The sequence below is a fragment of the Coturnix japonica genome, chromosome 25 (genome assembly GCF_054131305.1).
Source record: "Coturnix japonica strain WE chromosome 25, WE-NBRP24, whole genome shotgun sequence".
Taxonomy (NCBI): domain Eukaryota; kingdom Metazoa; phylum Chordata; class Aves; order Galliformes; family Phasianidae; genus Coturnix; species Coturnix japonica.
The window spans coordinates 149782-173141 of record NC_140687.1 but is presented as its reverse complement, the minus strand read 5'-3'; the positions used below and the strand labels follow the sequence as shown (position 1 = coordinate 173141).

Genomic DNA, 23360 nt, shown 5'->3' with positions numbered 1-23360 from the left:
GGGTCATTTTGGGGTTATTTAATGACTCCTCCATCCCCATAGGGACAAATGGGGTCGATTTTGGGTCAAAACGAGCCGATTTTGGTCAATTTGAAGCCAAAAATGGGTATTTTTGTGCCTTTTAGGGCCATTTTGGGGCATTTTAAGCCAAAATGCGGCAAATTTGGGGCATTTTGGGGTTATTTAAGGACTCTTCCATCCCCGTAGGGACAAATGGGGTCGATTTTGGGTCAAAAAGGGGCGATTTTGGTCCATTTGAAGCCAAATTTGTGTATTTTTGTGCCCTTTAGGGCCATTTTGGGGCACTTTAAGCCAAAATGGGGCAATTTTGGGGCATTTTGGGGCTCTTTAAGGACTCCCCCATCCCCATAGGGACAAATGGGGTCGATTTTGGGTCAAAACGAGCCGATTTTGGTCAATTTGGAGCCAAAAATGGGTATTTTTGTGCCTTTTAGGGCCATTTTGGGGCATTTTAAGCCAAAATGGGGCAATTTTGGGGCATTTTGGGGCTCTATAATGACTCCTCCATCCCCATAGGAACAAATGGGGTCGATTTTGGGTCAAAATGGGTCGATTTTGGTCAATTTGGAGCCAAAAATGGGTATTTTTGTCTCTTTTAGGGCCATTTTGGGGCATTTTAAGCCAAAATGGGGCAAATTTGGGGCATTTTGGGGCTATTTAAGGACTCCTCCATCCCCATAGTGACAAATGGGGTCGATTTTGGGTCAAAACCGGGCAATTTTGGTCAATTTGGAACCCAAAATGGGTATTTTGGGCTCATTTTGTTCCATTTTAGGGCATTTTAAGCCAAAATGGGGCAATTTTGGGGCATTTTGGGGTTATTTGAGGACTCTTCCATCCCCATAGGGACAAATGGGGTCGATTTTGAGTCAAAAAGGGGCGATTTTGGTCAATTTGAAGCCAAAAATGGGTATTTTTGTGCCTTTTAGGGCCATTTTGGGGCATTTTAAGCCAAAATTGGGCAAATTTGGGGCATTTTGGGGCTATTTAATGACTCCTCCATCCCCATAGGGACAAATGGGGTCGATTTTGGGTCAAAACGGGGCGATTTTGGTCAATTTGGAGCCAAAAATGGGTATTTTGGGCTCATTTGGGGCCATTTTGGGGCATTTTAAGCCAAAATGGGGCAATTTTGGGGCATTTTGGGGCTCTTTAAGGACTCCTCCAACCCCATAGGAACAAATGGGGTCGATTTTGGGTCAAAACGGGGCGATTTTGGTCAATTTGAAGCCAAAAATGGGTATTTTGGGCTCATTTATGGCAATTTGGGGCATTTTAAGCCAAAATGGGGCAAATTTGGGGCATTTTGGGGTTATTTGAGGACTCATCCACCCCCATAGGAACAAATGGGGTCGATTTTGGGTCAAATCCGGGCGATTTTGGTCCATTTGAAGCCAAAAATGGGTATTTTTGTGCCTTTTAGGGCCATCTTGGGGCATTTTAAGCCAAAATGGGGCAATTTTGGGGCATTTTGAGGCTATTTAAGGACTCCTCCATCCCCATAGGAACAAATGGGGTCGATTTTGGGTCAAAACGAGCCGATTTTAGTCAATTTGATGCCAAAAATGTGTATTTTTGTGCCTTTTAGGGCCATTTTGGGGCATTTTAAGCCAAAATGGGGCAAATTTGGGGCATTTTGGGGTTATTTAAGGACTCATCCACCCCCATAGGAACAAATGGGGTCGATTTTGGGTCAAATCCGGGCGATTTTGGTCAATTTGAAGCCAAAAATGGGTATTTTTGTGCCTTTTAGGGCCATTTTGGGGCATTTTAAGCCAAAATGGGGCAATTTTGGGGCATTTTGGGGCTATTTAAGGACTCCTTGACCCCCATAGGGACAAATGGGGTCGATTTTGGGTCAAAACGGGCCGATTTTGGTCAATTTGAAGCCAAAAATGGGTATTTTGGGCTCATTTGGGGCCATTTTGGGGCATTTTAAGCCAAAATGGGGCAATTTTGGGGCATTTTGGGGCTATTTAAGGTCTTCTCCATCCCCATAGGGACAAATGGGGTCGATTTTGGGTCAAAACGAGCCGATTTTGGTCAATTTGGAGCCAAAAATGGGTATTTTTGTGCCTTTTAGGGCCATTTTGGGGCATTTTAAGCCAAAATGCGGCAAATTTGGGGCATTTTGGGGTTATTTAAGGACTCTTCCATCCCCGTAGGGACAAATGGGGTCGATTTTGGGTCAAAAAGGGGCGATTTTGGTCAATTTGAAGCCAAAAATGGGTATTTTGGGCTCATTTGGGGCCATTTTGGGGCATTTTAAGCCAAAATGGGGCAATTTTGGGGCATTTTGGGGTTATTTAAGGACTCATCCATCCCCATAGGGACAAATGGGGTCGATTTTGGGTCAAAACGAGCCGATTTTGGTCAATTTGGAGCCAAAAATGGGTATTTTTGTCTCTTTTAGGGCCATTTTGGGGCATTTTAAGCCAAAATGGGGCAAATTTGGGGCATTTTGGGGCTATTTAAGGACTCCTCCATCCCCATAGTGACAAATGGGGTCGATTTTGGGTCAAAACCGGGCAATTTTGGTCAATTTGGAACCCAAAATGGGTATTTTGGGCTCATTTTGTTCCATTTTAGGGCATTTTAAGCCAAAATGGGGCAATTTTGGGGCATTTTGGGGTTATTTGAGGACTCTTCCATCCCCATAGGGACAAATGGGGTCTATTTTGAGTCAAAAAGGGGCGATTTTGGTCAATTTGAAGCCAAAAATGGGTATTTTTGTGCCTTTTAGGGCCATTTTGGGGCATTTTAAGCCAAAATGGGGCAATTTTGGGGCCTTTTGGGGTTATTTAAGGACTCCTCCATCCCCATAGGAACAAATGGGGTCGATTTTGGGTCAAAATGGGGCGATTTTGGTCAATTTGGAGCCAAAAATGGGTATTTTTGTGCCTTTGGGGCCATTTTGGGGCATTTTAAGCCAAAATGGTGCATTTTTGGGGCATTTTGGGGTTATTTGAGTACTCATCCAACCCCATAGAGACAAATGGGGTCGATTTTGGGTCAAAAAAGGGCGATTTTGGTCAATTTAAAGCCAAAAATGGGGATTTTGGGCTCATTTAGGGCCATTTTGGGGCATTTTAAGCCAGAATGGGGCAAATTTGGGGCATTTTGGGGCTCTTTAAGGACTCCTCCATCCCCATAAGGACAAATGGGGTCGATTTTGGGTCAAAAAGGGGCGATTTTGGTCAATTTGAAGCCAAAAATGGGTATTTTTGTGCCTTTTAGGGCCATTTTGGGGCATTTTAAGCCAAAATGGGGCAAATTTGGGGCATTTTGGGGTTATTTAAAGACTCCTCCATCCCCATAGGAACAAATGGGGTCGATTTTGGGTCAAAATGGGGCGATTTTGGTCAATTTGAAGCCAAAAATGGGTATTTTTGTGCCTTTTAGGGCCATTTTGGGGCATTTTAAGCCAAAATGGGGCAATTTTGGGGCATTTTGGGGTTATTTAAGGACTCATCCACCCCCATAGGAACAAATGGGGTCGATTTTGGGTCAAAACGGGGCGATTTTGGTCAATTTGATGCCAAAAATGGGTATTTTGGGCTCATTTAGGGTCTATTTGGGGCATTTTAAGCCAAAATGGGGCAATTTTGGGGCATTTTGGGGTTATTTAAGGACTCATCCATCCCCATAGGGACAAATGGGGTCGATTTTGGGTCAAAATGTGGCGATTTTGGTCAATTTGGAATAAAAAATGGGTATTTTTGTGCCTTTTAGGGCCATTTTGGGGCATTTTAAGCCAAAATGGGGCAATTTTGGGGCATTTTGGGGTTATTAGGAGACTCCTCCATCCCCATAGGGACAAATGGGGTCGATTTTGGGTCAAAATGGGGCAATTTTGGTCAATTTAGAACCAAAAATGGGTATTTTGGCTCATTTGGGGCCATTTTGGGGCATTTTATGCCAAAATGGGGCAATTTTGGGGTATTTTGGTGCTATTTAAGGACTCATCCAACCCCATAGGAACAAATAGGGTCGATTTTGGGTCAAAACGGGGCGATTTTGGTCAATTTGAAGCCAAAAATGGGTATTTTGGGCTGATTTAGGGTCATTTTGGGGTATTTTAAGCCAAAATGGGGCCATTTTGGGGCATTTTGGGGTTATTTAATGACTCTTCCAACCCCATAGGAACAAATGGGGTCGATTTTGGGTCAAAACGAGCCGATTTTGGTCAATTTGAAGCCAAAAATGGGTATTTTGGGCTCATTTGGGGCCATTTTGGGGCATTTTAAGCCAAAATGGGGCGATTTTGGGGCATTTTGGGGCTCTTAAAGGACTCTCCCATCCCCATAGGGACAAATGGGGTCGATTTTGGGTCAAAACGGGGCGATTTTAGTCAATTTGATGCCAAAAATGGGTATTTTGGGCTCATTTGGGGCCATTTTGGGGCATTTTAAGCCAAAATGGGGCAATTTTGGGGCATTTTGGGGTTATTTGGAGACTCCTCCATCCCCATAGGGACAAATGGGGTCGATTTTGGGTCAAAACGAGCCGATTTTGGTCCATTTTGAACCAAATTTGATTATTTTTTGCCATTTCGGTCAATTTTGGGCTATTTTGGGCCAAAATGGGGCAATTTTGGGGCATTTTGGGGCTCTTTAAGGACTCCTCCATCCCCATAGGATCAAACGGGGTCGATTTTGGGTCCAAACCAGCCGATTTTGGTCCATTTTAACGCCATATTCACCTTCATCGCCGCCCCGTCGGGGAACCCCCCCCGGGGTCCCCCCCCCGACGTCAATGACGTCACACGTTTGGGGGCGTGGCCAAGGAGGGGGTTCCCCGTTGGGAGGGGGAGGGGCGGCGCACGGCAAAGGCAAGTGAAGGTGGTTCGGGGGGGGGGGGGGGGGGGAGGGACCTAAAACTGCCCTTTTTTACCCCAAAATCTCCTCCCATCGGCCCCGTTAACCCTATAGGTCCCGGGGGAGGCCCCGTAGAAGCCCGCGATGAGCGAAAATTGGGTGTGTTTCCCTTTAAGAGGTGCCGAAATGGGAGTAAGTGGCCCGAAATAGGGAAATTTGGGTCTGAATTGACCAAAATCGACCCATTTTGACCCAAAATTGACCCTATTGTTTCTATGGGGATGGGGGAGTCCTTAAAGAGCCCCAAAATGCCCCAAATTTGCCCCATTTTGGCTTAAAATGCCACAAAATGGCCCCAAATGAGCCAAAATACCCATTTTTGGCATCAAATTGACCAAAATCGCCCCGTTTTGACCCAAAATCGACCCCATTTGTTCGTATGGGGTTGGATGAGTCCTTAAAGAGCCCCAAAATGCCCCAAAATTGCCCCATTTTGGTTTAAAATCCCCCAAAATGGCCCCAAATGAGCCAAAATACCCATTTTTGGCTTCAAATTGACCCAAATCGCCCCGTTTTGACCCAAAATCGACCCCATTTGTCCCTATGGGGATGGGGGAGTCTCCAAATAACCCCAAAATGCCCCAAATTTGCCCCATTTTGGCTTAAAATGCCCCAAAATGGCCCCAAATGAGCCCAAAATACCCATTTTTGGCTCCAAATTGACCAAAATCGCCCCGTTTTGACCCAAAATCGACCCCATTTGTTCCTATGGGGTTGGAGGAGTCATTAAATAACCCCAAAATGCCCCAAATTTGCCCCATTTTGGCTTAAAATGCCCCAAAATGGCCCTAAATGTGCCCAAAATACCCATTTTTGGTTCCAAATTGACCAAAATCGCCCCTTTCTGACCCAAAATCGACCCCATTTGTCCCTATGGGGATGGAGGAGTCCTTAAATAACCCCAAAATGCCCCAAAATTGCCCCATTTTGGCTTAAAATGCCCCAAAATGGCCCTAAAAGGCACAAAAATACACAAATTTGGATCCAAATTGACCAAAATCGCCCCATTTTGACCCAAAATCGACCCCATTTGTCCCTATGGGGTTCGATGAGTCCTTAAATAACCCCAAAATGCCCCAAAATTGCCCCATTCTGGTTTAAAATGCCCCAAAATGGCCCAAAATGAGCCCAAAATACCCATTTTTGGCTTCAAATTGACCAAAATCGACCCGTTTTGACCCAAAATCGACCCCATTTGTCCCTATGGGGATGGAGGAGTCCTTAAAGAGCCCCAAAATGCCCCAAAATTGCCCCATTCTGGCTTAAAATGCCCCAAAATGGACCTAAAAGGCACAAAAATACCCATTTTTGGCTCCAAATTAACCAAAATCGCTCCATTTTGACCCAAAATCGACCCCATTTGTTCCTATGGTGATGGGAGAGTCCTTAAATAACCCCAAAATGCCCCAAAATTGCCCCATTTTGGCTTAAAATGCCCCAAAATGGCCCCAAATGAGCCCAAAATACCCATTTTTGGCTCCAAATTGTCAAAATCGCCCCGTTTTGACCCAAAATCGACCCCATTTGTTCCTATGGGGGTGGGGGAGTCCTTAAAGAGCCCCAAAATGCCCCAAAATTGCCCCATTTTGGCTTAAAATGCCCCAAAATGGCCCCAAATGAGCAAAAATACCTATTTTTGGCTTTAAATTGACCAAAATCGACCCATTTTGACCCAAAATCGACCCCATTTGTCCCTATGGGGATGGAGGAGTCCTCAAATAACCCCAAAATGCCCCAAAATTGCACCATTTTGGCTTAAAATGCCCCAAAATGGCCCCAAATGAGCCCAAAATACCCATTTTTGTCTTCAAATTGACAAAAATTGCCCCATTTTGACCCAAAATCGACCCCAGTTGTCCCTATGGGGTTGGATGAGTCCTTAAATAACCCCAAAATGCCCCAAATTTTCCCCATTTTAGCTTAAAATGCCCCAAAATTGCCCTAAATGAGCCCAAAATTCCCATTTTTGGCTTCAAATTGACCAAAATCGCCCCGTTTTGACCCAAAATCGACCCCATTTGTCCCTATGGGGATGGGGGAATCCTTAAATAGCCCCAAAATGCCCCAAATTTGCCCCATTTTGGCTTAAAATGCCCCAAAATGGCCCCAAATGAGCCCAAAATACCCATTTTTGGCATCAAGTTGACCTAAATCGCCCCGTTTTGACCCAAAATCGACCCCGTTTGTTCCTATGGGGATGGAGGAGTCCTTAAATAGCCCCAAAATGCCCCAAATTTGCCCCATTTTGGCTTAAAAAGCCCATAAATGGCCCCAAATGAGCTCAAAATACCCATTTTTGGCTCCAAATTGACCAAAATCGCCCCGTTTTGACCCAAAATCGACCCCATTTCTCCCTATGGGGATGGAGGAGTCCTTAAATAACCCCAAAATGCCCCAAAATTGCCCCATTTTGGCTTAAAATGCCACAAAATGGCCCTAAAAGGCACAAAAATACCCATTTTTAGCTCCAAATTGACCAAAATCGCCCCGTTTTGACCCAAAATCGACCCCATTTGTCTCTATGGGGTTGGATGAGTCCTTAAATAACCCCAAAATGCCCCAAATTTGCCCCATTTTGGCTTAAAATGCCCCAAAATGGCACTAAAAGGCACAAAAATACCCATTTTTGGCTTCAAATTGACCAAAATCGCCCCGTTTTGACCCAAAATCGACCCCATTTGTTCCTATGGGGTTGGATGAGTCCCAAAATAACCCCAAAATGCCCCAAAATTGCCCCATTTTGGCTTAAAATGCCCCAAAATGGCCCCAAATGAGCTCAAAATACCCATTTTTGGCTTCAAATTGACCAAAATCGGCTCGTTTTGACCCAAAATTGACCCCATTTGTCCCTATGGGGATGGAGGAGTCTCCAAATAACCCCAAAATGCCCCAAAATTGCCCCATTTTGGCTTAAAATGCCCCAAAATGGCCCTAAATCAGCCCAAAATACCCATTTTTGGCTTCAAATTGACCAAAATCGGCTCGTTTTGACCCAAAATCGACCCCATTTGATCCAATGGGGATGGAGGAGTCCCTAAAGAGACCCCAAAATGCCCCAAAATTGCCCCATTTTGGCTTAAAAATCCACCAAATGGCCCCAAATGAGCCCAAAATACACATTTTTGGCATCAAATTGACCAAAATCGCCCCGTTTTGACCCAAAATCGACCCCATTTGTCCCTATGGGGTTGGATGAGTCCTTAAATAACCCCAAAATGCCCCAAATTTGCCCCATTTTGGCTTAAAATGCCCCAAAATGACCCTAAATGAGCCCAAAATACCAATTTTTGTCTTCAAATTGACCAAAATCGCCCTGTTTTGACCCAAAATCGACCCCATTTGTTCCTATGGGGTTGGATGAGTCCTTAAATAGTCCCAAAATGCCCCAAATTTGCCCCATTTTGGCTTAAAATGCCCCAAAATGGACCAAAATGGCACAAAATACCCATTTTTGATTCTACATTGACCAAAATCGCCCCATTTTGACCCAAAATCGACCCCATTTGTTCCTATGGGGTTGGATGTGTCCTTAAATAGCCCCAAAATGCCCCAAATTTGCCCCATTTTGCCTTAAAATGCCCCAAAATGGCCCTAAAAGGCCCAAAAATACCCATTTTTGGCTCCAAATTGACCAAAATCGGCCAGTTTTGACCCAAAATCGACCCCATTTGTTCCTATGGAGTTGGATGAGTCCTTAAATAGTCCGAAAATGCCCCAAATTTGCCCCATTTTGGCTTAAAATGCCCCAAAATGGCCCTAAATGAGCCCAAAATACACATTTTTGGTTCCAAATTGACCAAAATCGCCCCGTTTTGACCCAAAATCGACCCCATTTGTTCCTATGGGGATGGAGGAGTCATTGAAGAGCCCCAAAATGCCCCAAATTTGCCCCATTTTGGCTTAAAATGCCCCAAAATGGCCCCAAATGAGCCCAAAATACCCATTTTCGGCTTCAAATTGACCAAAATCGCCCCGTTTTGACCCAAAATCGACCCCATTTGATCCAATGGGGATGGAGGAGTCTCCAAATAGCCCCAAAATGCCCCAAAATTGCCCCATTTTGGTTTAAAATGCCCCAAAATGGCCATAAATGAGCCAAAATACCCATTTTTGGTTCTAAATTGACCAAAATCGGCCCGTTTTGACCCCAAATCGACCCCATTTGATCCAATGGGGATGGATGAGTCCTTAAAGAGCCCCAAAATGCCCCAAATTTGCCCCATTTTGGCTTAAAATGCCCAAAATAGCCCCAAATGAGCCCAAAATACCAATTTTTGGCTCCAAATTGACCAAAATCGCCCCATTTTGACCCAAAATCGACCCCATTTGTCCCTATGGGGGTGGATGAGTCCCCAAATAACCCCAAAATGCCCCAAATTTGCCCCATTTTGGCTTAAAATGCCCCAAAATGGCCCCAAATGAGCCCAAAATACCCATTTTTGGTTCCAAATGGACCAAAATCGCCCCGTTTTGACCCAAAATCGACCCCATTTGTCCCTATGAGTCCGGAGGACACAAATTTGACCCGAAATCGACAAAAATTGACCCAAAATTGGTCAAAATTGGCCTAAAATTGACCAAAATTGACCAAATTTGATAAAAAATGGACAAAATTGGCCCAAAATGGCCCAAAATGGCCCAAAAATGACCAAAATGGGCTCAAAATGACCCAAAAATGTGCAATTTTGACCCAAACTTGACTCTGATTTCCACCAAATGACCCAATATGACCCAAAATTGCACTAATTTGACCCAAAAATGCCAAAATTTGACCCAAAATTTAACCAGATTATTCCAAATAACCCCAAAATTGCACAAATTCGACCCAAAATGACCCAAAATGACCCAAAATTGCACAAATTTGACCCAAAATGACCCAAAATTGCACAAATTTGACCCAAAATGACCCAAAATGCCCCAAATTTGACCCATTTTCCCTTCAAATCCCCACAATTTTGTACCAAAATTCCCCATTTTTGCACCATTTTTAACCAAAATTCCCCATTTTCAACCCAAAAATCCCCATTTTCACCCCATTTTTAACCAAAATTGCCCTTTTTACCCCAAAATTCCCAATTTCAACCCCAAAATCCCCATTTTTGCCCATTTTTAACCAAAATCGCCCCTTTTTACCCCCAAATCCCCATTTTTAACCCAAAATCCCCATTTTTAACCCATAATTCCTCATTTTTACCCCATTTTTAACCAAAATCGCCCTTTTTTACCCCCAAATTCCCCATTTTCAACCCCAAAATCCCCGTTTTCGCACCATTTTTAACCAAAATCCCCATTTTTAACCCCAAAAATCCCCATTATTAACCAAAATTCCCCATTTTTGCCCCATTTTTAACCAAAATTGCCCTTTTTTACCCCAAAATCCTCCATTTTCAACCCCAAAATCCCCATTTTCACCCCATTTTTAACCAAAATCCCCCATTTTCAACCCAAAAATCCTCATTATTTACCCCAAAATTTCCATTTTTTCACCCCATTTTTAACCGAAATCCCCATTTTTATCCCCAAAAATCCCCATTTTCAACCCCAAAATCCCCATTTTTAACCAAAATCCCCCATTTTTCACCCCAAAAATCCCCATTTTTAACCCAAAAATCCCCATTTTTGCCCCATTTTTAACCAAAATCACCCTTTTTACCCCAAAATCCTCCATTTTCAACCCCTAAATCCCCATTTTTATCCCCAAAAATCCCCATTTTAACCCCATTTTTAACCAAAATTCCCCATTTTCAACCCCCAAAATCCCAATTTTCTCCCAATTTTTAACCAAAATCTCCCTTTTTTCCCCCAAATTCCCCCTTTCACCACATTTTTAACCAAAAATCCCCATTTTCAACCCCAAAATCTCCATTTTTGCCCCATTTTTAACCAAAATCGCCCCTTTTTACCCGAAAATTCTACATTTTCAACACGAAAATCCCCATTTTCACCCCAAAATCCCCATTTTTGCCCCATTTTTATCCAAAATCCTCAATTTTTAACATCAAATCCCCATTTTTAACCAAAATTCCCCATTTTTACTCCCAATTTTTATCCAAAATTGCCCTTTTTTACCCCAAAATTCCCCATTTTCGACCCCAAAAATCCCCATTTTTGCCCCATTTTTAACCAAAATCACCCCTTTTTACCCCAAAATCCTCCATTTTCAACCCCAAAACCCCCATTTTTAACCCCCAAATCCCCATTTTTACCCCATTTTTAACCAAAAATCCCCATTTTCAACACAAAAATCCCCATTTTACCCCATTTTTAGCCAAAATCCCCCTTTTTCCCCCCAAATTCCCCCCTTTTCACCGCATATTTAACCAAAAATCCCCATTTTCAAACCAAAAATCCCCATTTTCACCCCATTTTTAACCAAAATCACCCTTTTTATCCCCAAAAATCCCCATTTTTGCCCCATTTTTAACCAAAATCCTCTATTTTCAACCCAAAAATCCCCATTATTAACCAAAATTCACTATTTTTGCTCCATTTTTAACCAAAATCGCCCTTTTTTACCCCAAAATCCTCCATTTTCAACCCCTAAATCCCCATTTTTATCCCTAAAAATCCCCATTTTTACCCCATTTTTAACCAAAATCGCCCTTTTTAACCCCCAAATTCTCCATTTTCAACCCCAAAATCCCCATTTTTAACCCCAAAATCCCCATTTTCTCCCAATTTTTAACCAAAATTCCCCATTTTCAACCCAAAAATTCCCCATTTTCAACCCCAAATCCCCCATTTTTACCCCATTTTAAACCAAAATCGCCCTTTTTTACCCCAAAATTCTCCATTTTCAACCCCAAAATCCCCATTTTTGCCCCATTTTTAACCAAAATCCCCCATTTTCACCCCAAAATTCCCCATTTTCAACCCCAAAAACCCAATTTTCTCCCAATTTTTAACCAAAATTGCCCTTTTTTACCCCAAAATTCCCCATTTTCAACCCCAAAATCCCCATTTTTGCCCCATTTTAAACCAAAATCCCCCATTTTCAACCCAAAAATCCTCATTATTTACCCCAAAATTTCCATTTTTTCACCCCATTTTTAACCAAAATCCCCATTTCTATCCCCAAAAATCCCCATTTTCAACCCCAAAATCCCCATTTTTGCCCCATTTTTAACCAAAAATCCCCATTTTCAACCCCTAAATCCCCATTTTTAACCAAAAACCCTCATTTTTTACCCCATTTTTAACCAAAATCCCCCATTTTCACCCCAAAAATCCCCATTATTAACCAAAATTCACTATTTTTACTCCCATTTTTAAACCAAAATCGCCCTTTTTTACCCCAAAATTCTCCATTTTCAACCCAAAAATCCCCATTTTTATCCCAAAAATCCCCATTTTCACCCCATTTTTAACCAAAATCGCCCTTTTTCACCCCAAAAATCCCCATTATTAACCAAAATTCACTATTTTTGCTCCCATTTTTAACCAAAATCCCCATTTTTCACCCCAAAATCCCCATTTTCAACTCAAAAATCCCCATTTTTGCCCCATTTTTAACCAAAATCCCCAATTTTCACACCAAAAATCCCCATTATTAACCAAAATTCACTATTTTTGCTCCCATTTTTAACCAAAATCGCCATTTTTTACCCCAAAATCCCCATTTTCAACCCCAAAATTCACTATTTTTGCTCCAATTTTTAACCAAAATTGCCCTTTTTTACCCCAAAAATCCCCATTATTAACCAAAATTCACTATTTTTGCTCCCATTTTTAACCAAAATCTCCCTTTTTTCCCCCAAAATCCCCCATAGGAAAATGGCGGACGGAGCTGATGACCTTCAGGTGAGTCAAAATGGGGTAAAAAATGGCGATTTTGGGTAAAAATGGGGGAAAAATGGGGATTTTTGGGTTAAAAATGGGGATTTTTGGGGTAAAAAACGGCGATTTTGGTTAAAATGGGGTAAAAAAGGGCGATTTTGGGTAAAAATGGGTCAAAAATGAGGATTTTGGGGGATAATAATGGGGTTAAAAATGGGGATTTTTGGGGTAAAAAATGGGGATTTTGGTTAAAAATGGGGAATTTTGGGGTAAAAAAAGGCGATTTTGGTTTTAAATGGGGATTTGGGGTTGAAAATGGGTCAAAAATGGGGATTTTTGGGGTTAAAAATGGGGTGAAAAATGGGGAAATTTTGGGGTTAAAAATGGGGATTTGGGGCAAAAATGGGGCAAAAAGGAGATTTTTGGGGTTAAAAATGGGGATTTTGGTTAACAATGGGGCAAAAAATGGGAATTTTTGGGGTTAAAAATGGGGAATTTTGGCTGAAAATTGGGGTTTTGGGGGATAAAAATGGGGGATTTTGGTTAAAAATGGGGTAAAAAATGGGGATTTTTGGGGCAAAAATAGGGTAAAAATGGAGATTTTTGGGTTAAAAATGGGGATTTTGGTTAAAAATGGGGTGAAAAATGGAAATTTTTGGGTAAAAAATGGGGATTTTGGGGGTTAAAATGGTGATTTTGGGTTGAAAATGGGCGATTTTGGTTAAAAATGGGGTTAAAAGTGGCAATTTTGGGTCAAAATTGGGGGTTTTGGGGTATAAAAATGGGGAAATTTGGGGGTAAAAAAGGGGATTTTGGTTAAAGATGGGTTTAAAAATGGGGATTTTTGGGTTGAAAATGGGGATTTTGGTTAAAAATGGGGTAAAAAATGTCAATTTTGATTAAAAATGGCAATTTTGGGGGTCAAAAATGGGGATTTTTGGGTCAAAAATGGAGAATTTTGGGGTAAAAAATGGGGATTTGGGGTAAAAATAGGGTGAAAAATGGGGATTTTTGGGGTTAAAAATGGGGATTTTGGTTAAAAATGGGGCTAAAATGGGGTTAAAATGGGGATTTTTGGGGTTAAAAATGGCTAAAAATGTCAATTTTGGGTTAAAAATGGGGGATTTTGGTTAAAAATGGGGTAAAAATGGGGATTTTTGGGTTGAAAATGGGGGATTTGGGGCAAAAATGGGGCAAAAATGGAGATTTTTGGGGTTAAAAATGGGGTGAAAAATAGCAATTTTGGGTCAAAAATTGAGATTTTGGGGTTGAAAATGGAGAATTTTGGGGTAAAAAAGTGCGATTTTGGTTAAAAATTGGGGCAAAAATGGGAAATTTTGGGTTGAAAATGGGGGATTTGGGTTAAAAATAAGGATTTTTGGGTTGAAAATGGGGATTTTTGGGGTTAAAATGGGGGATTTTGGTTAAAAAAGGGGCGGAAAATGGCGATTTTGGGTAAAAAATGGGGATTTTGGGGGTTAAAAATTGGAATTTGGGGTTAAAAATGGGGATTTTGGGGTTGAAAATGGGGCAAATATGGGGAATTTTGGGTTGAAAATGGGGGATTTGGGGTAAAAATGGGGCAAAAATGGTGATTTTGGAATCGAAAATGGGGATTTATGGGGTCTTTGGGGTCCCATTGGATTCTATGGGGTCTATGGGGTCTTTTGGGGTCCCATTGGATTCTATGGGATCCCTATGGGGTCTATGGGGTCATTTGGGCTCCCATTACAGTCTATGGATCCTTATGGGGTTTTTGGGGTCTTTGGGGTCCCATTGGATTCTATGGGGTCTTTGGGGTCTTTGGGATCCCTATGGGGCCTATGGGGTCTTTTGGGGTCCCATTGGAGTCTATGGGATCCTTTTGGGGTATATGGGGCTCTATGGGGTCCTATGGGGATCTATGGGGTCTTTGGGTTCCTTATGGGGTCTTTGGGGTCCCATTGGGGTCTTTTGGGGTCTTTGGGGTCCCATTGGAGTCTATGGGGTCTTTGGGATCCTTATGGGGTCCTTGATTTCCTTTGGGATCCCATTGGATTCTATGGGGTCTTTTGGGCTCATTTAGGGTCATTTTGGGGTCTTTTGGGGTCCCAGAACCCATTTAGGGTCCATTTAAGGTCCTTTTGGGGTCGTTTTGGGCTCATTTAGGGTCATTTTAGGCTCATTTCGGGTCCTTTTAGGGTCTCTTTGGGATCCTTATGGGGTCTATGGTGTCATTTGGGGTCCCATTACAGTCTATGGGATCCTTATGGGGTTTGGGGGGTCTTTGGGGTCCCTATGGGGTCTATGGGGTCTTTTGGGATCCCATTGGATTCCATGGGATCCTTATGGGGTCTATGGGGTCTTTGGGGTCCCTGAGCCCATTTCGGGTCTTTTTGGGGTCTTTATGGGGTATTTTGGGGTCCCTGAACACATTTTTGGGGTCATTTAGGCTCATTTTGGGCTGATTTTGGGTGTTTTTGGGGTCTTTTCAGAGGCTGGCAGCAGTGGAGACCCCATTTGGGGTGGTCGGAGTCGTGGCTGTAGGATCCCAACGTGTGGGGAGACCAGCACTGCTCTGCTTCCCCGATGTGGGGCACACCGGTAAGGGGCTATGGGGCTCTATGGGTCTCTATGGGGTCTCTATGGGGTCTATGGGGCTCTATGGGGTCTCTATGGGTCTCTATGGGTCTCTATGGGTCCCTATGGGTCCCTATGGGTCTCTATGGGTCTCTATGGGGTCTATATGGGGTTTCTATGGGTCTCTATGGGGTCTATGGGATCTATGGGGTCTATGGGGTCGCTATGGGGTCTCTATGGGAATCTATGGGGGCTATGGGGTCACTAAGGGTGTCTATGGGATCTATGGGGGTCTATGGGGTCTATGGGGTCTCTATGGGGGTCTATGGGGTCTCTATGGGGTCTCTATGGGGTCACTATGGGTCTCTATGGGTCCCTATGGGGTCTCTATGGGTCTCTATGGGGCTCTATGGGATCTCTATGGGGTCTATGGGGTCTATATGGGTCTCTATGGGTCCCTATGGGGTCTATGGGGTCTCTATGGGTCTCTATGGGCTCTATGGGGTCTATGGTATCGCTATGTGTTTCTATGGGGTCTCTATCGGGTCTATGGGGTCTATGGGGTCTCTATGTGTCTCTATGGGGTCTCTATGGGGTTCTATGGGATCTATGGTGTCTATAAGGTCTCTATGGGTCTCTATGGGGGCTCTATGGGATCTCTATGGGGTCTATGGGGTCTCTATGGGGCTCTATGTGTCTCTATGGGGGTCTATGGGGTCTCTATGGGGTCTATGGGGTCCTTATGGGGTGGGAGACCAGCACTGCTCTGCTACCCCGATGTGGGGCACACCAGTAAGGGGGCTATGGGGCTCTATGGGTCTCTATGGGTCTCTATGGGTCTCTATGGGATCTATGGGGTCGCTTTGTGTCTCTATGGGGTCTCTATGGGGTCTATGGGGTCCCTATGGGTCTCTATAGGTCTTTATAGGTCTCTATGGGGTCTATGGGGTCGCTTTGTGTCTCTATGGGGTCTCTATGGGGACTATGGGCTCTATGGGGTCTCTATGGGAATCTATGGGGGCTATGGGGTCTCTATGGGGTGTCTATGGGATCTGTGGGGTCTATGGGTCTCTATGGGGTCTCTATGGGGGTCTATGGGATCTATGGGGTCTATGGGGTCTATATGGGGTCGCTATGTGTCTCTATGGGTCTCTATGGGGTCTCTATGGGTCTCTATGGGGTCTCTATGGGTCTCTATGGGGTGTCTATGGGGTCTATATGGGGTCTATGGGGTCTATATGGGGTCTATGGGGTCTCTATGGGGTGGGAGACCAGCACTGCTCTGCTACCCCGATGTGGGGCACACCGGTAAGGGGGCTATGGGGCTCTATGGGGCTCTATGGGGTCCCTATGGGTCCCTATGGGTCTCTATAGGTGTCTATAGGTCTCTATGGGGTCTATGGGGTCTCTATGGGGGTCTATGGGATCTATGGGGTCTATGGGGTCGCTATGGGGTCAGTATGTGTCTCTATGGGGGTCTATGGGGTCTATGGGGTCTCTATGGGGGTCTATGGGTCGCTATGGGTCTCTATGGGGTCTATGGGGTCTCTATGGGGCTCTATGTGTCTGTATGGGGTCGCTATGGGGTTTATGGGGTCTATGGGGTCTATGGGGTCTCTATGGGGTCTATGGGGTCTCTATGGGTCTCTATGGGGTGTCTATGGGGTGTCTATGGGATCTATGGGATCTATGGGGTCGCTATGGGGTCTCTATGGGAATCTATGGGGGCTATGGGGTCACTATGGGGTGTCTATGGGGGTCTATGGGATCTATGGGGTCTCTATGGGGGTCTATGGGATCTATGGGGTCTATGGGGTCTCTATGGGGTCGCTATGTGTCTCTATGGGGTCTATGGGATCTATGGGGTCTATGGGGTCTATGGGGTCGCTATGGGGTCTCTATGGGGTCTCTATGGGGTCTATGGGGTCTCTATGGGGCTCTATGTGTCTCTATGGGGTCGCTATGGGGTTTATGGGGTCTATGGGGTCTATGGGGTCTCTATGGGGTCTATGGGGTCTCTATGGGTCTCTATGGGGTCTATGGGATCTATGGGGTCTATGGGGTCTGTTATGGGGCTCTATGGGGTCTATGGGGTCTATATGGGGTCTATGGGATCTATGGTGTCTATAAGGTCTCTATGGGTCTCTATGGGGTCCATGGGTCCCTATGGGTCTCTATGAGTCTCTATGGATCTCTATGGGTCTCTATAGGTCTCTATGGGGTCTATGGGGTCTCTATGGGTCTCTATGGGTCTCTATAGGGTCTATGGGGTCTCTATGGGTCTCTATGGGGTCGCTATGGGGTCTCTATGGGGTCTCTATGGGGTCTCTATGGGGTCTCTATGGGGGTCTATGGGTCTCTATGGGTCTCTATGGGTCCCTATGGGTCCCTATGGGGTCTATGGGGTCTCTATGGGGGTCTATGGGATCTATGGGGTCTATGGGGTCTATATGGGGTCGCTATGTGTCTCTATGGGGTGTCTATGGGGGTCTATGGGATCTATGGGGTCTATGGGGTCTATATGGGGTCGCTATGTGTCTCTATGGGGTGTCTATGGGGTCTCTTTGGGTCGCTATGGGGTCTCTATGGGGTCTATGGGGTCTCTATTGGGTGGGAGACCAGCACTGCTCTGCTTCCCCGATGTGGGGCACACCGGTAAGGGGCTATGGGGTCTGTTATGGGGTCTATGGGGTCTATATGGGGTCTCTATGGGTTTCTATGGGTCTATGGGTCTCTATGGGGTCTATGGGGTCTCTATGGGGTCTATGGGGCTCTATGGGGTCTCTATAGGTCCCTATGGGTCTCTATGGGTCTCTATGGGTCCCTATGGGTCTCTATAGGTCTCTATAGGTCTCTATGGGGTCTATGGGGTCTATGGGTCTCTATGGGATCTCTATGGGGTCTATGGGGTCTCTATGGGGCTCTATGTGTCTCTATGGGGTCGCTATGGGGTCTCTATGGGGCTCTATGGGGTCTCTATGGGTCCCTATGGGTCTCTATGGGTCTCTATGGGTCTCTATGGGGTCTCTATGGGTTTCTATGGGTCCCTATTAATCCCTATGGGTTGCAATGAGTCCTCCAAGCCACTAGGGGGTGCCCTACTAATCTCTATGGGTCTCTATGGGTCTCTATGGGTCACTATGGGTTTCTATGGGTCTCTATGGGTCTCTATGGGTCTCTATGGGTCCCTATGGGTCCCTATGGGTCCCTATGGGTCCCTATGTGTCCCTATGGGTCCCTATGGGTCTCTATGGGGTCTCTATGGGTCTCTATGGGTTTCTATGGGTCCCTATTAATCCCTATGGGTTGCTATGAGTCCTCCCAGCCACTAGGGGGCGCTCTATTAAACTCTATGGGTCTCTATGGGTCTCTATGGGTCTCTACGGGGTCTATGGGTCCCCTATAGGGTTTTTGAGGCCGTTCTTTCCATTCCCGGCGTCATTTTGGGGCTAAAACAATCGATTTTGGGTCTTTTTTTTCACAGCCGAAACGTGTTTCGGGGCTTTATTCGCACACGAAGAAATGGCGGACATCGCCCGGAACTTCCTGCGACTGAACATAGAGCCGCCGGGGATGCAGCCTAGAGCGCCGCCATTTCCGGCCGGGTAAAGGAACAGCGCCACCTGGAGGACTGGAGGACTCATTGCAACCCATAGGGATTAATAGGGAACCATAGAAACCCCATAGGGACCCATAGGGACCCCATAGAGACCCATAGGCACCCATAGAGACCCATAGAGACACATAGGGACCCATAGAGACACATAGGGACACATAGAGACACATAGGGACCCATAGAGACCCCATAGAGCCCCATAGAGATTAATAGAGCGCCCCCTAGCGTCTGGGAGGACTCATTGCAACCCATAGGGATTAATAGGGAACCACTGAGACTCATAGAGACCCATAGGGACCCCATAGGAATCCATAGAGACCCATAGAGACGCATAGAGACCCCATAGAGACCCATAGAGACCCATAGAGACGCATAGAGACCCCATAGAGACCCATAGAGACCCATAGGGACCCCATAGAGACCCATAGGGACCCCATAGAGACCCATAGGGACCCATAGGGAACCATAGAGACCCATAGGGACCCATAGAGACTCATAGGGACCCATAGGGACCCATAGGGACCCATAGAGACTCATAGGGACCCATAGAGACCCATAGAGACCCCATAGACCCCATAGCTGCCCCATAGACCCCATAGAGACACATAGAGTCCCATAGAGACCCATAGGGACCCATAGAGACCCATAGGGACCCATAGGGACACATAGAGACCCATAGAGACCCATAGAGCGCCGCCATTTCCGGCCGGGTAAAGGAACAGCGCCACCTGGAGGACTGGAGGACTCATTGCAACCCATAGGGATTAATAGGGAACCATTGAGACCCCATAGCGCCCCATAGGGACCCATAGGGACACATAGGGACCCATAGACCCCCATATTGACCCCATAGAGACCCATAGAGACCCCATAGACCCCATAGGGACTCATAGAGACCCATAGACCCCCATATTGACCCCATAGAGACCCATAGAGACCCATAGGGACCCATAGGGATCCCATAGAGACCCCATAGAGACCCATAGGGATCCCATAAAGACCCATAGAGAACCATAGAGACCCCATAGACCCCCATATTGACCACATAGAGATCCATAGAGACCCCACAAACTCCATAGAGAACCATAGAGACCCCATAGAGCCCCATAGAGCCCCATAGACCCCCATATTGACCCCATAGAGAACCATAGAGACCCCATAGAGCCCTATAGATGCCCCATAGAGCTTAATAGAGCGCCACCTGGAGGCCTGGAGGACTCATTGCAACCCATAGGGATTAATAGGGAACCATTGAGACCCATAGAGACACATAGAGACCCCATAGACCCCATAGAGACACATAGAGACCCATAGAGACCCATAGGGACCCATAGAGACCCATAGAGCCCCATAGACCCCCATATTGACCCCATAGAGACCCATAGAGACCCATAGGGACCCATAGAGACCCCATAGAGACCCATAGGGATCCCATAGAGACACATAGGGACCCATAGAGACCAATAGAGACCTATATTGATCCCATAGGGACCCATAGAGACCCATAAGGACCCCATAGAGACACATAGCGACCCATAGAGACCCATAGAGACCCATAGGGACCCATAGAGACCCATAGAGACCCCATAGAGCCCCATATTGACCCCATAGAGACCCATAGAGACCCCATAAAGCCCCATAGAGACCCATAGAGATTAATAGAGCGCCCCCTAGCGGCTGGGAGGACTCATTGCAACCCATAGAGATTAATAGGGAACCATTGAGACCCCATAGCGCCCCATAGGGATCCCATAGGGACCCATAGAGACCCATAGAGTCCCATAGAGACCCAAAGGGACCCATAGAGACCCATAGGGACTAATAGGGACCCATAGACCCCATAGGGACCCTTAGAGACCCATAGAGACCCATAGAGACCCATAGGGAACCATAGAGACCCATAGGGACCCATAGAGACCCATAGAGACCCATAGAGTCCAATAGGGACCCCTTAGTGACCCATAGAGACCCCATAGAGACCTATAGGGACCCATGTAGACACCATAGATCCTATAGACCCCATAGAGACCCCATAGGGACCCATAGAGACCCATAGGGACCCATAGGGACCCATAGAGACCCATAGGGATCCCATAGGGACCAATAGAGACCCATAGAGACACATAGGGAACCATAGAGACCCATAGGAACCCATAGAGACCCCATAGAGACCCATAGGGATCCCATAGAGACACATAGGGACCCATAGAGACCAATAGAGACCCATAGAGACCCATAGGGACCCATAGAGACCCATAGGGACCCCATAGAGACACATAGCGACCCATAGAGACCCATAGAGACCCATAGGGACCCATAGAGACCCATAGGGACCCATAGGGACCCATAGAGACCCATAGAGACCCATAGGGACCCATACAGACCCATAGAGACCCATAAGTGACCCCTTTGGGACCCATAGAGACCCATAGGGACCCATAGGGACCCATGTAGACCCCATAGACCCCATAGAGACCCATAGGGACCCATAGAGACCCATAGAGACCCCATAGACCCCATAGAGACCCATAGGGACCCATAGAGACCCATAGAGCCCGATAGACCCCATAGACCCCATATAGACCCCACAGAGACCAATAGAGACCCACAGAGACCCATAGAGACCCATAGAGCCCCATAGACATCCATAGAGACCCATAGAGACCCATAGAGTCCCATAGAGACCCATAGGGACCCATAGAGACCCCATAGAGACCCATAGAGACCCATAGAGACCCATAGAGACCCCATAACCCCCCCAACCCTATAAATCCCCTATTAATCCCCTCTATCGCCCCACTAGAGACCCCATTGGGACCCATAGACCCCATAGCGACCCATAGAGACCCATAGAGACCCATAGAGACCCATAGAGACCCATAGAGACCCCATAACCCCCCTGACCCTATAAATCCCCTATTAATCCCCTCTATCGCCCCACTAGAGACCCCATTGGGACCCATAGACCCCATAGCGACCCATAGAGACCCCATAGGCCCCATATTGACCCCATAGATCCCATAGACCCCATAGACCCCATAGAAACCCCATAGAGACCCATAGAGACCCATAGAGACCCCATAGGCCCCATATTGACCCCATAGATCCCATAGACCCCATAGAGACCCATAGGGACCCATAGAGACCCATAGACCCCGTAGAGCCCCATATACCCCATCGAGACCCCATAGGGACCCATAGACCCCATAGAAACCCCATAGAGTCCCATAGAGACCCATAGGGACCCATAGAGCCCCATAGAGACCTATATTGACCCCATAGAGACCCATAGAGACCCCATAGACCCCATAGAGATTAATAGAGCGCCCCCTAGCGACTGAGAGGACTCATTGCAACCCATAGGGATTAATAGGGAAACATTGAGACCCCATAGCGCCCCATAGAGACCCAGAGAGACCCATAGGAACCCATAGAGACCCATAGAGACCCATAGGGATCCATGTAGACCCCATAGATCCCATAGACCCCAGAGAGACCCATTGGGACCCATAGAGACCCATAGGGACACATAGAGACCCATAGGGACCCATAGCGACCCATAGAGACCCATAGGGATCCATAGAGACCCATAGGGACCCATAGAGACCCATAGGGACCCATAGAGACCCATAGACCCCATAGAGCCCCATATACCCCATCGAGACCCCATAGGGACCCATAGACCCCATAGAAACCCCATAGAGTCCCATAGAGACCCATAGACCCCATGGAGACCCATAGAGACCCATAGAGACCCATAGAGACCCATAGAGACCCCATAACCCCCCCGACCCTATAAATCCCCTATTAATCCCCTCTATCGTCCCACTAGAAACCCCATTGGGACCCATAGACCCCATAGCGACCCATAGAGCCCCATAGACACCCATAGAGCCCCATAGACACCCATCGAGACCCCATAGGCCCCATATTGACCCCATAGATCCCATAGACCCCATAGACCCCATAGAAACCCCATAGAGACCCATAGGGACCCATAGACCCCATAGAGACCCCATAGTGCCCCATAGAGACCCATAGGGACCCATAGACCCCATAGAAACCCCATAGAGTCCCATAGAGACCCATAGGGACCCATAGAGACCCATAGAGCCCGATAGACCCCATAGACCCCATAGAGACACCATAGAGGCCCTATAGACCCCATAGAGACCCCATAGAGACCCTATAGACCCCATAGAAACCCATAGAGACCCCATAGACCCCATAGAGACCCATAGAGACCCATAGAGACCCATGTAGACCCCATAGAGACCCATAGAGACCCATAGAGACCCATAGAGCCCCATAGACACCCATAGAGACCCATAGAGACCCATAGACCCCATAGAGACACATATACCCCATCGAGACCCCATAGGGACCCATAGATCCCATAGAAACCCCATAGAGACCCCATAGAGACCCATAGGGACCCATAGAGACCCATAGAGTCCCATAGGGACCCATAGAGACCCATAGAGACCCATAGGACCCCATAGAGACCCATA

General features: G+C 46.2%; 1 protein-coding gene across 1 annotated transcript in view; it reads left to right on the top strand.

The window, feature by feature from the left end:
* The first annotated feature begins 4705 nt into the window (after nucleotides 1-4705).
* Nucleotides 4706-23360, top strand: part of LOC107307287 (protein NDRG2-like) — a 42239-nt gene continuing 23584 nt past the window's right edge. The window contains exons 1-4 of the mRNA XM_085523915.1: nucleotides 4706-4852; nucleotides 12668-12698; nucleotides 15149-15257; nucleotides 18718-18838. Coding sequence (XP_085380041.1) covers nucleotides 12672-12698; nucleotides 15149-15257; nucleotides 18718-18838 — 257 coding nt within the window. The 5' untranslated portion in view covers nucleotides 4706-4852; nucleotides 12668-12671. The remainder of the gene's footprint in view (nucleotides 4853-12667; nucleotides 12699-15148; nucleotides 15258-18717; nucleotides 18839-23360) is intronic.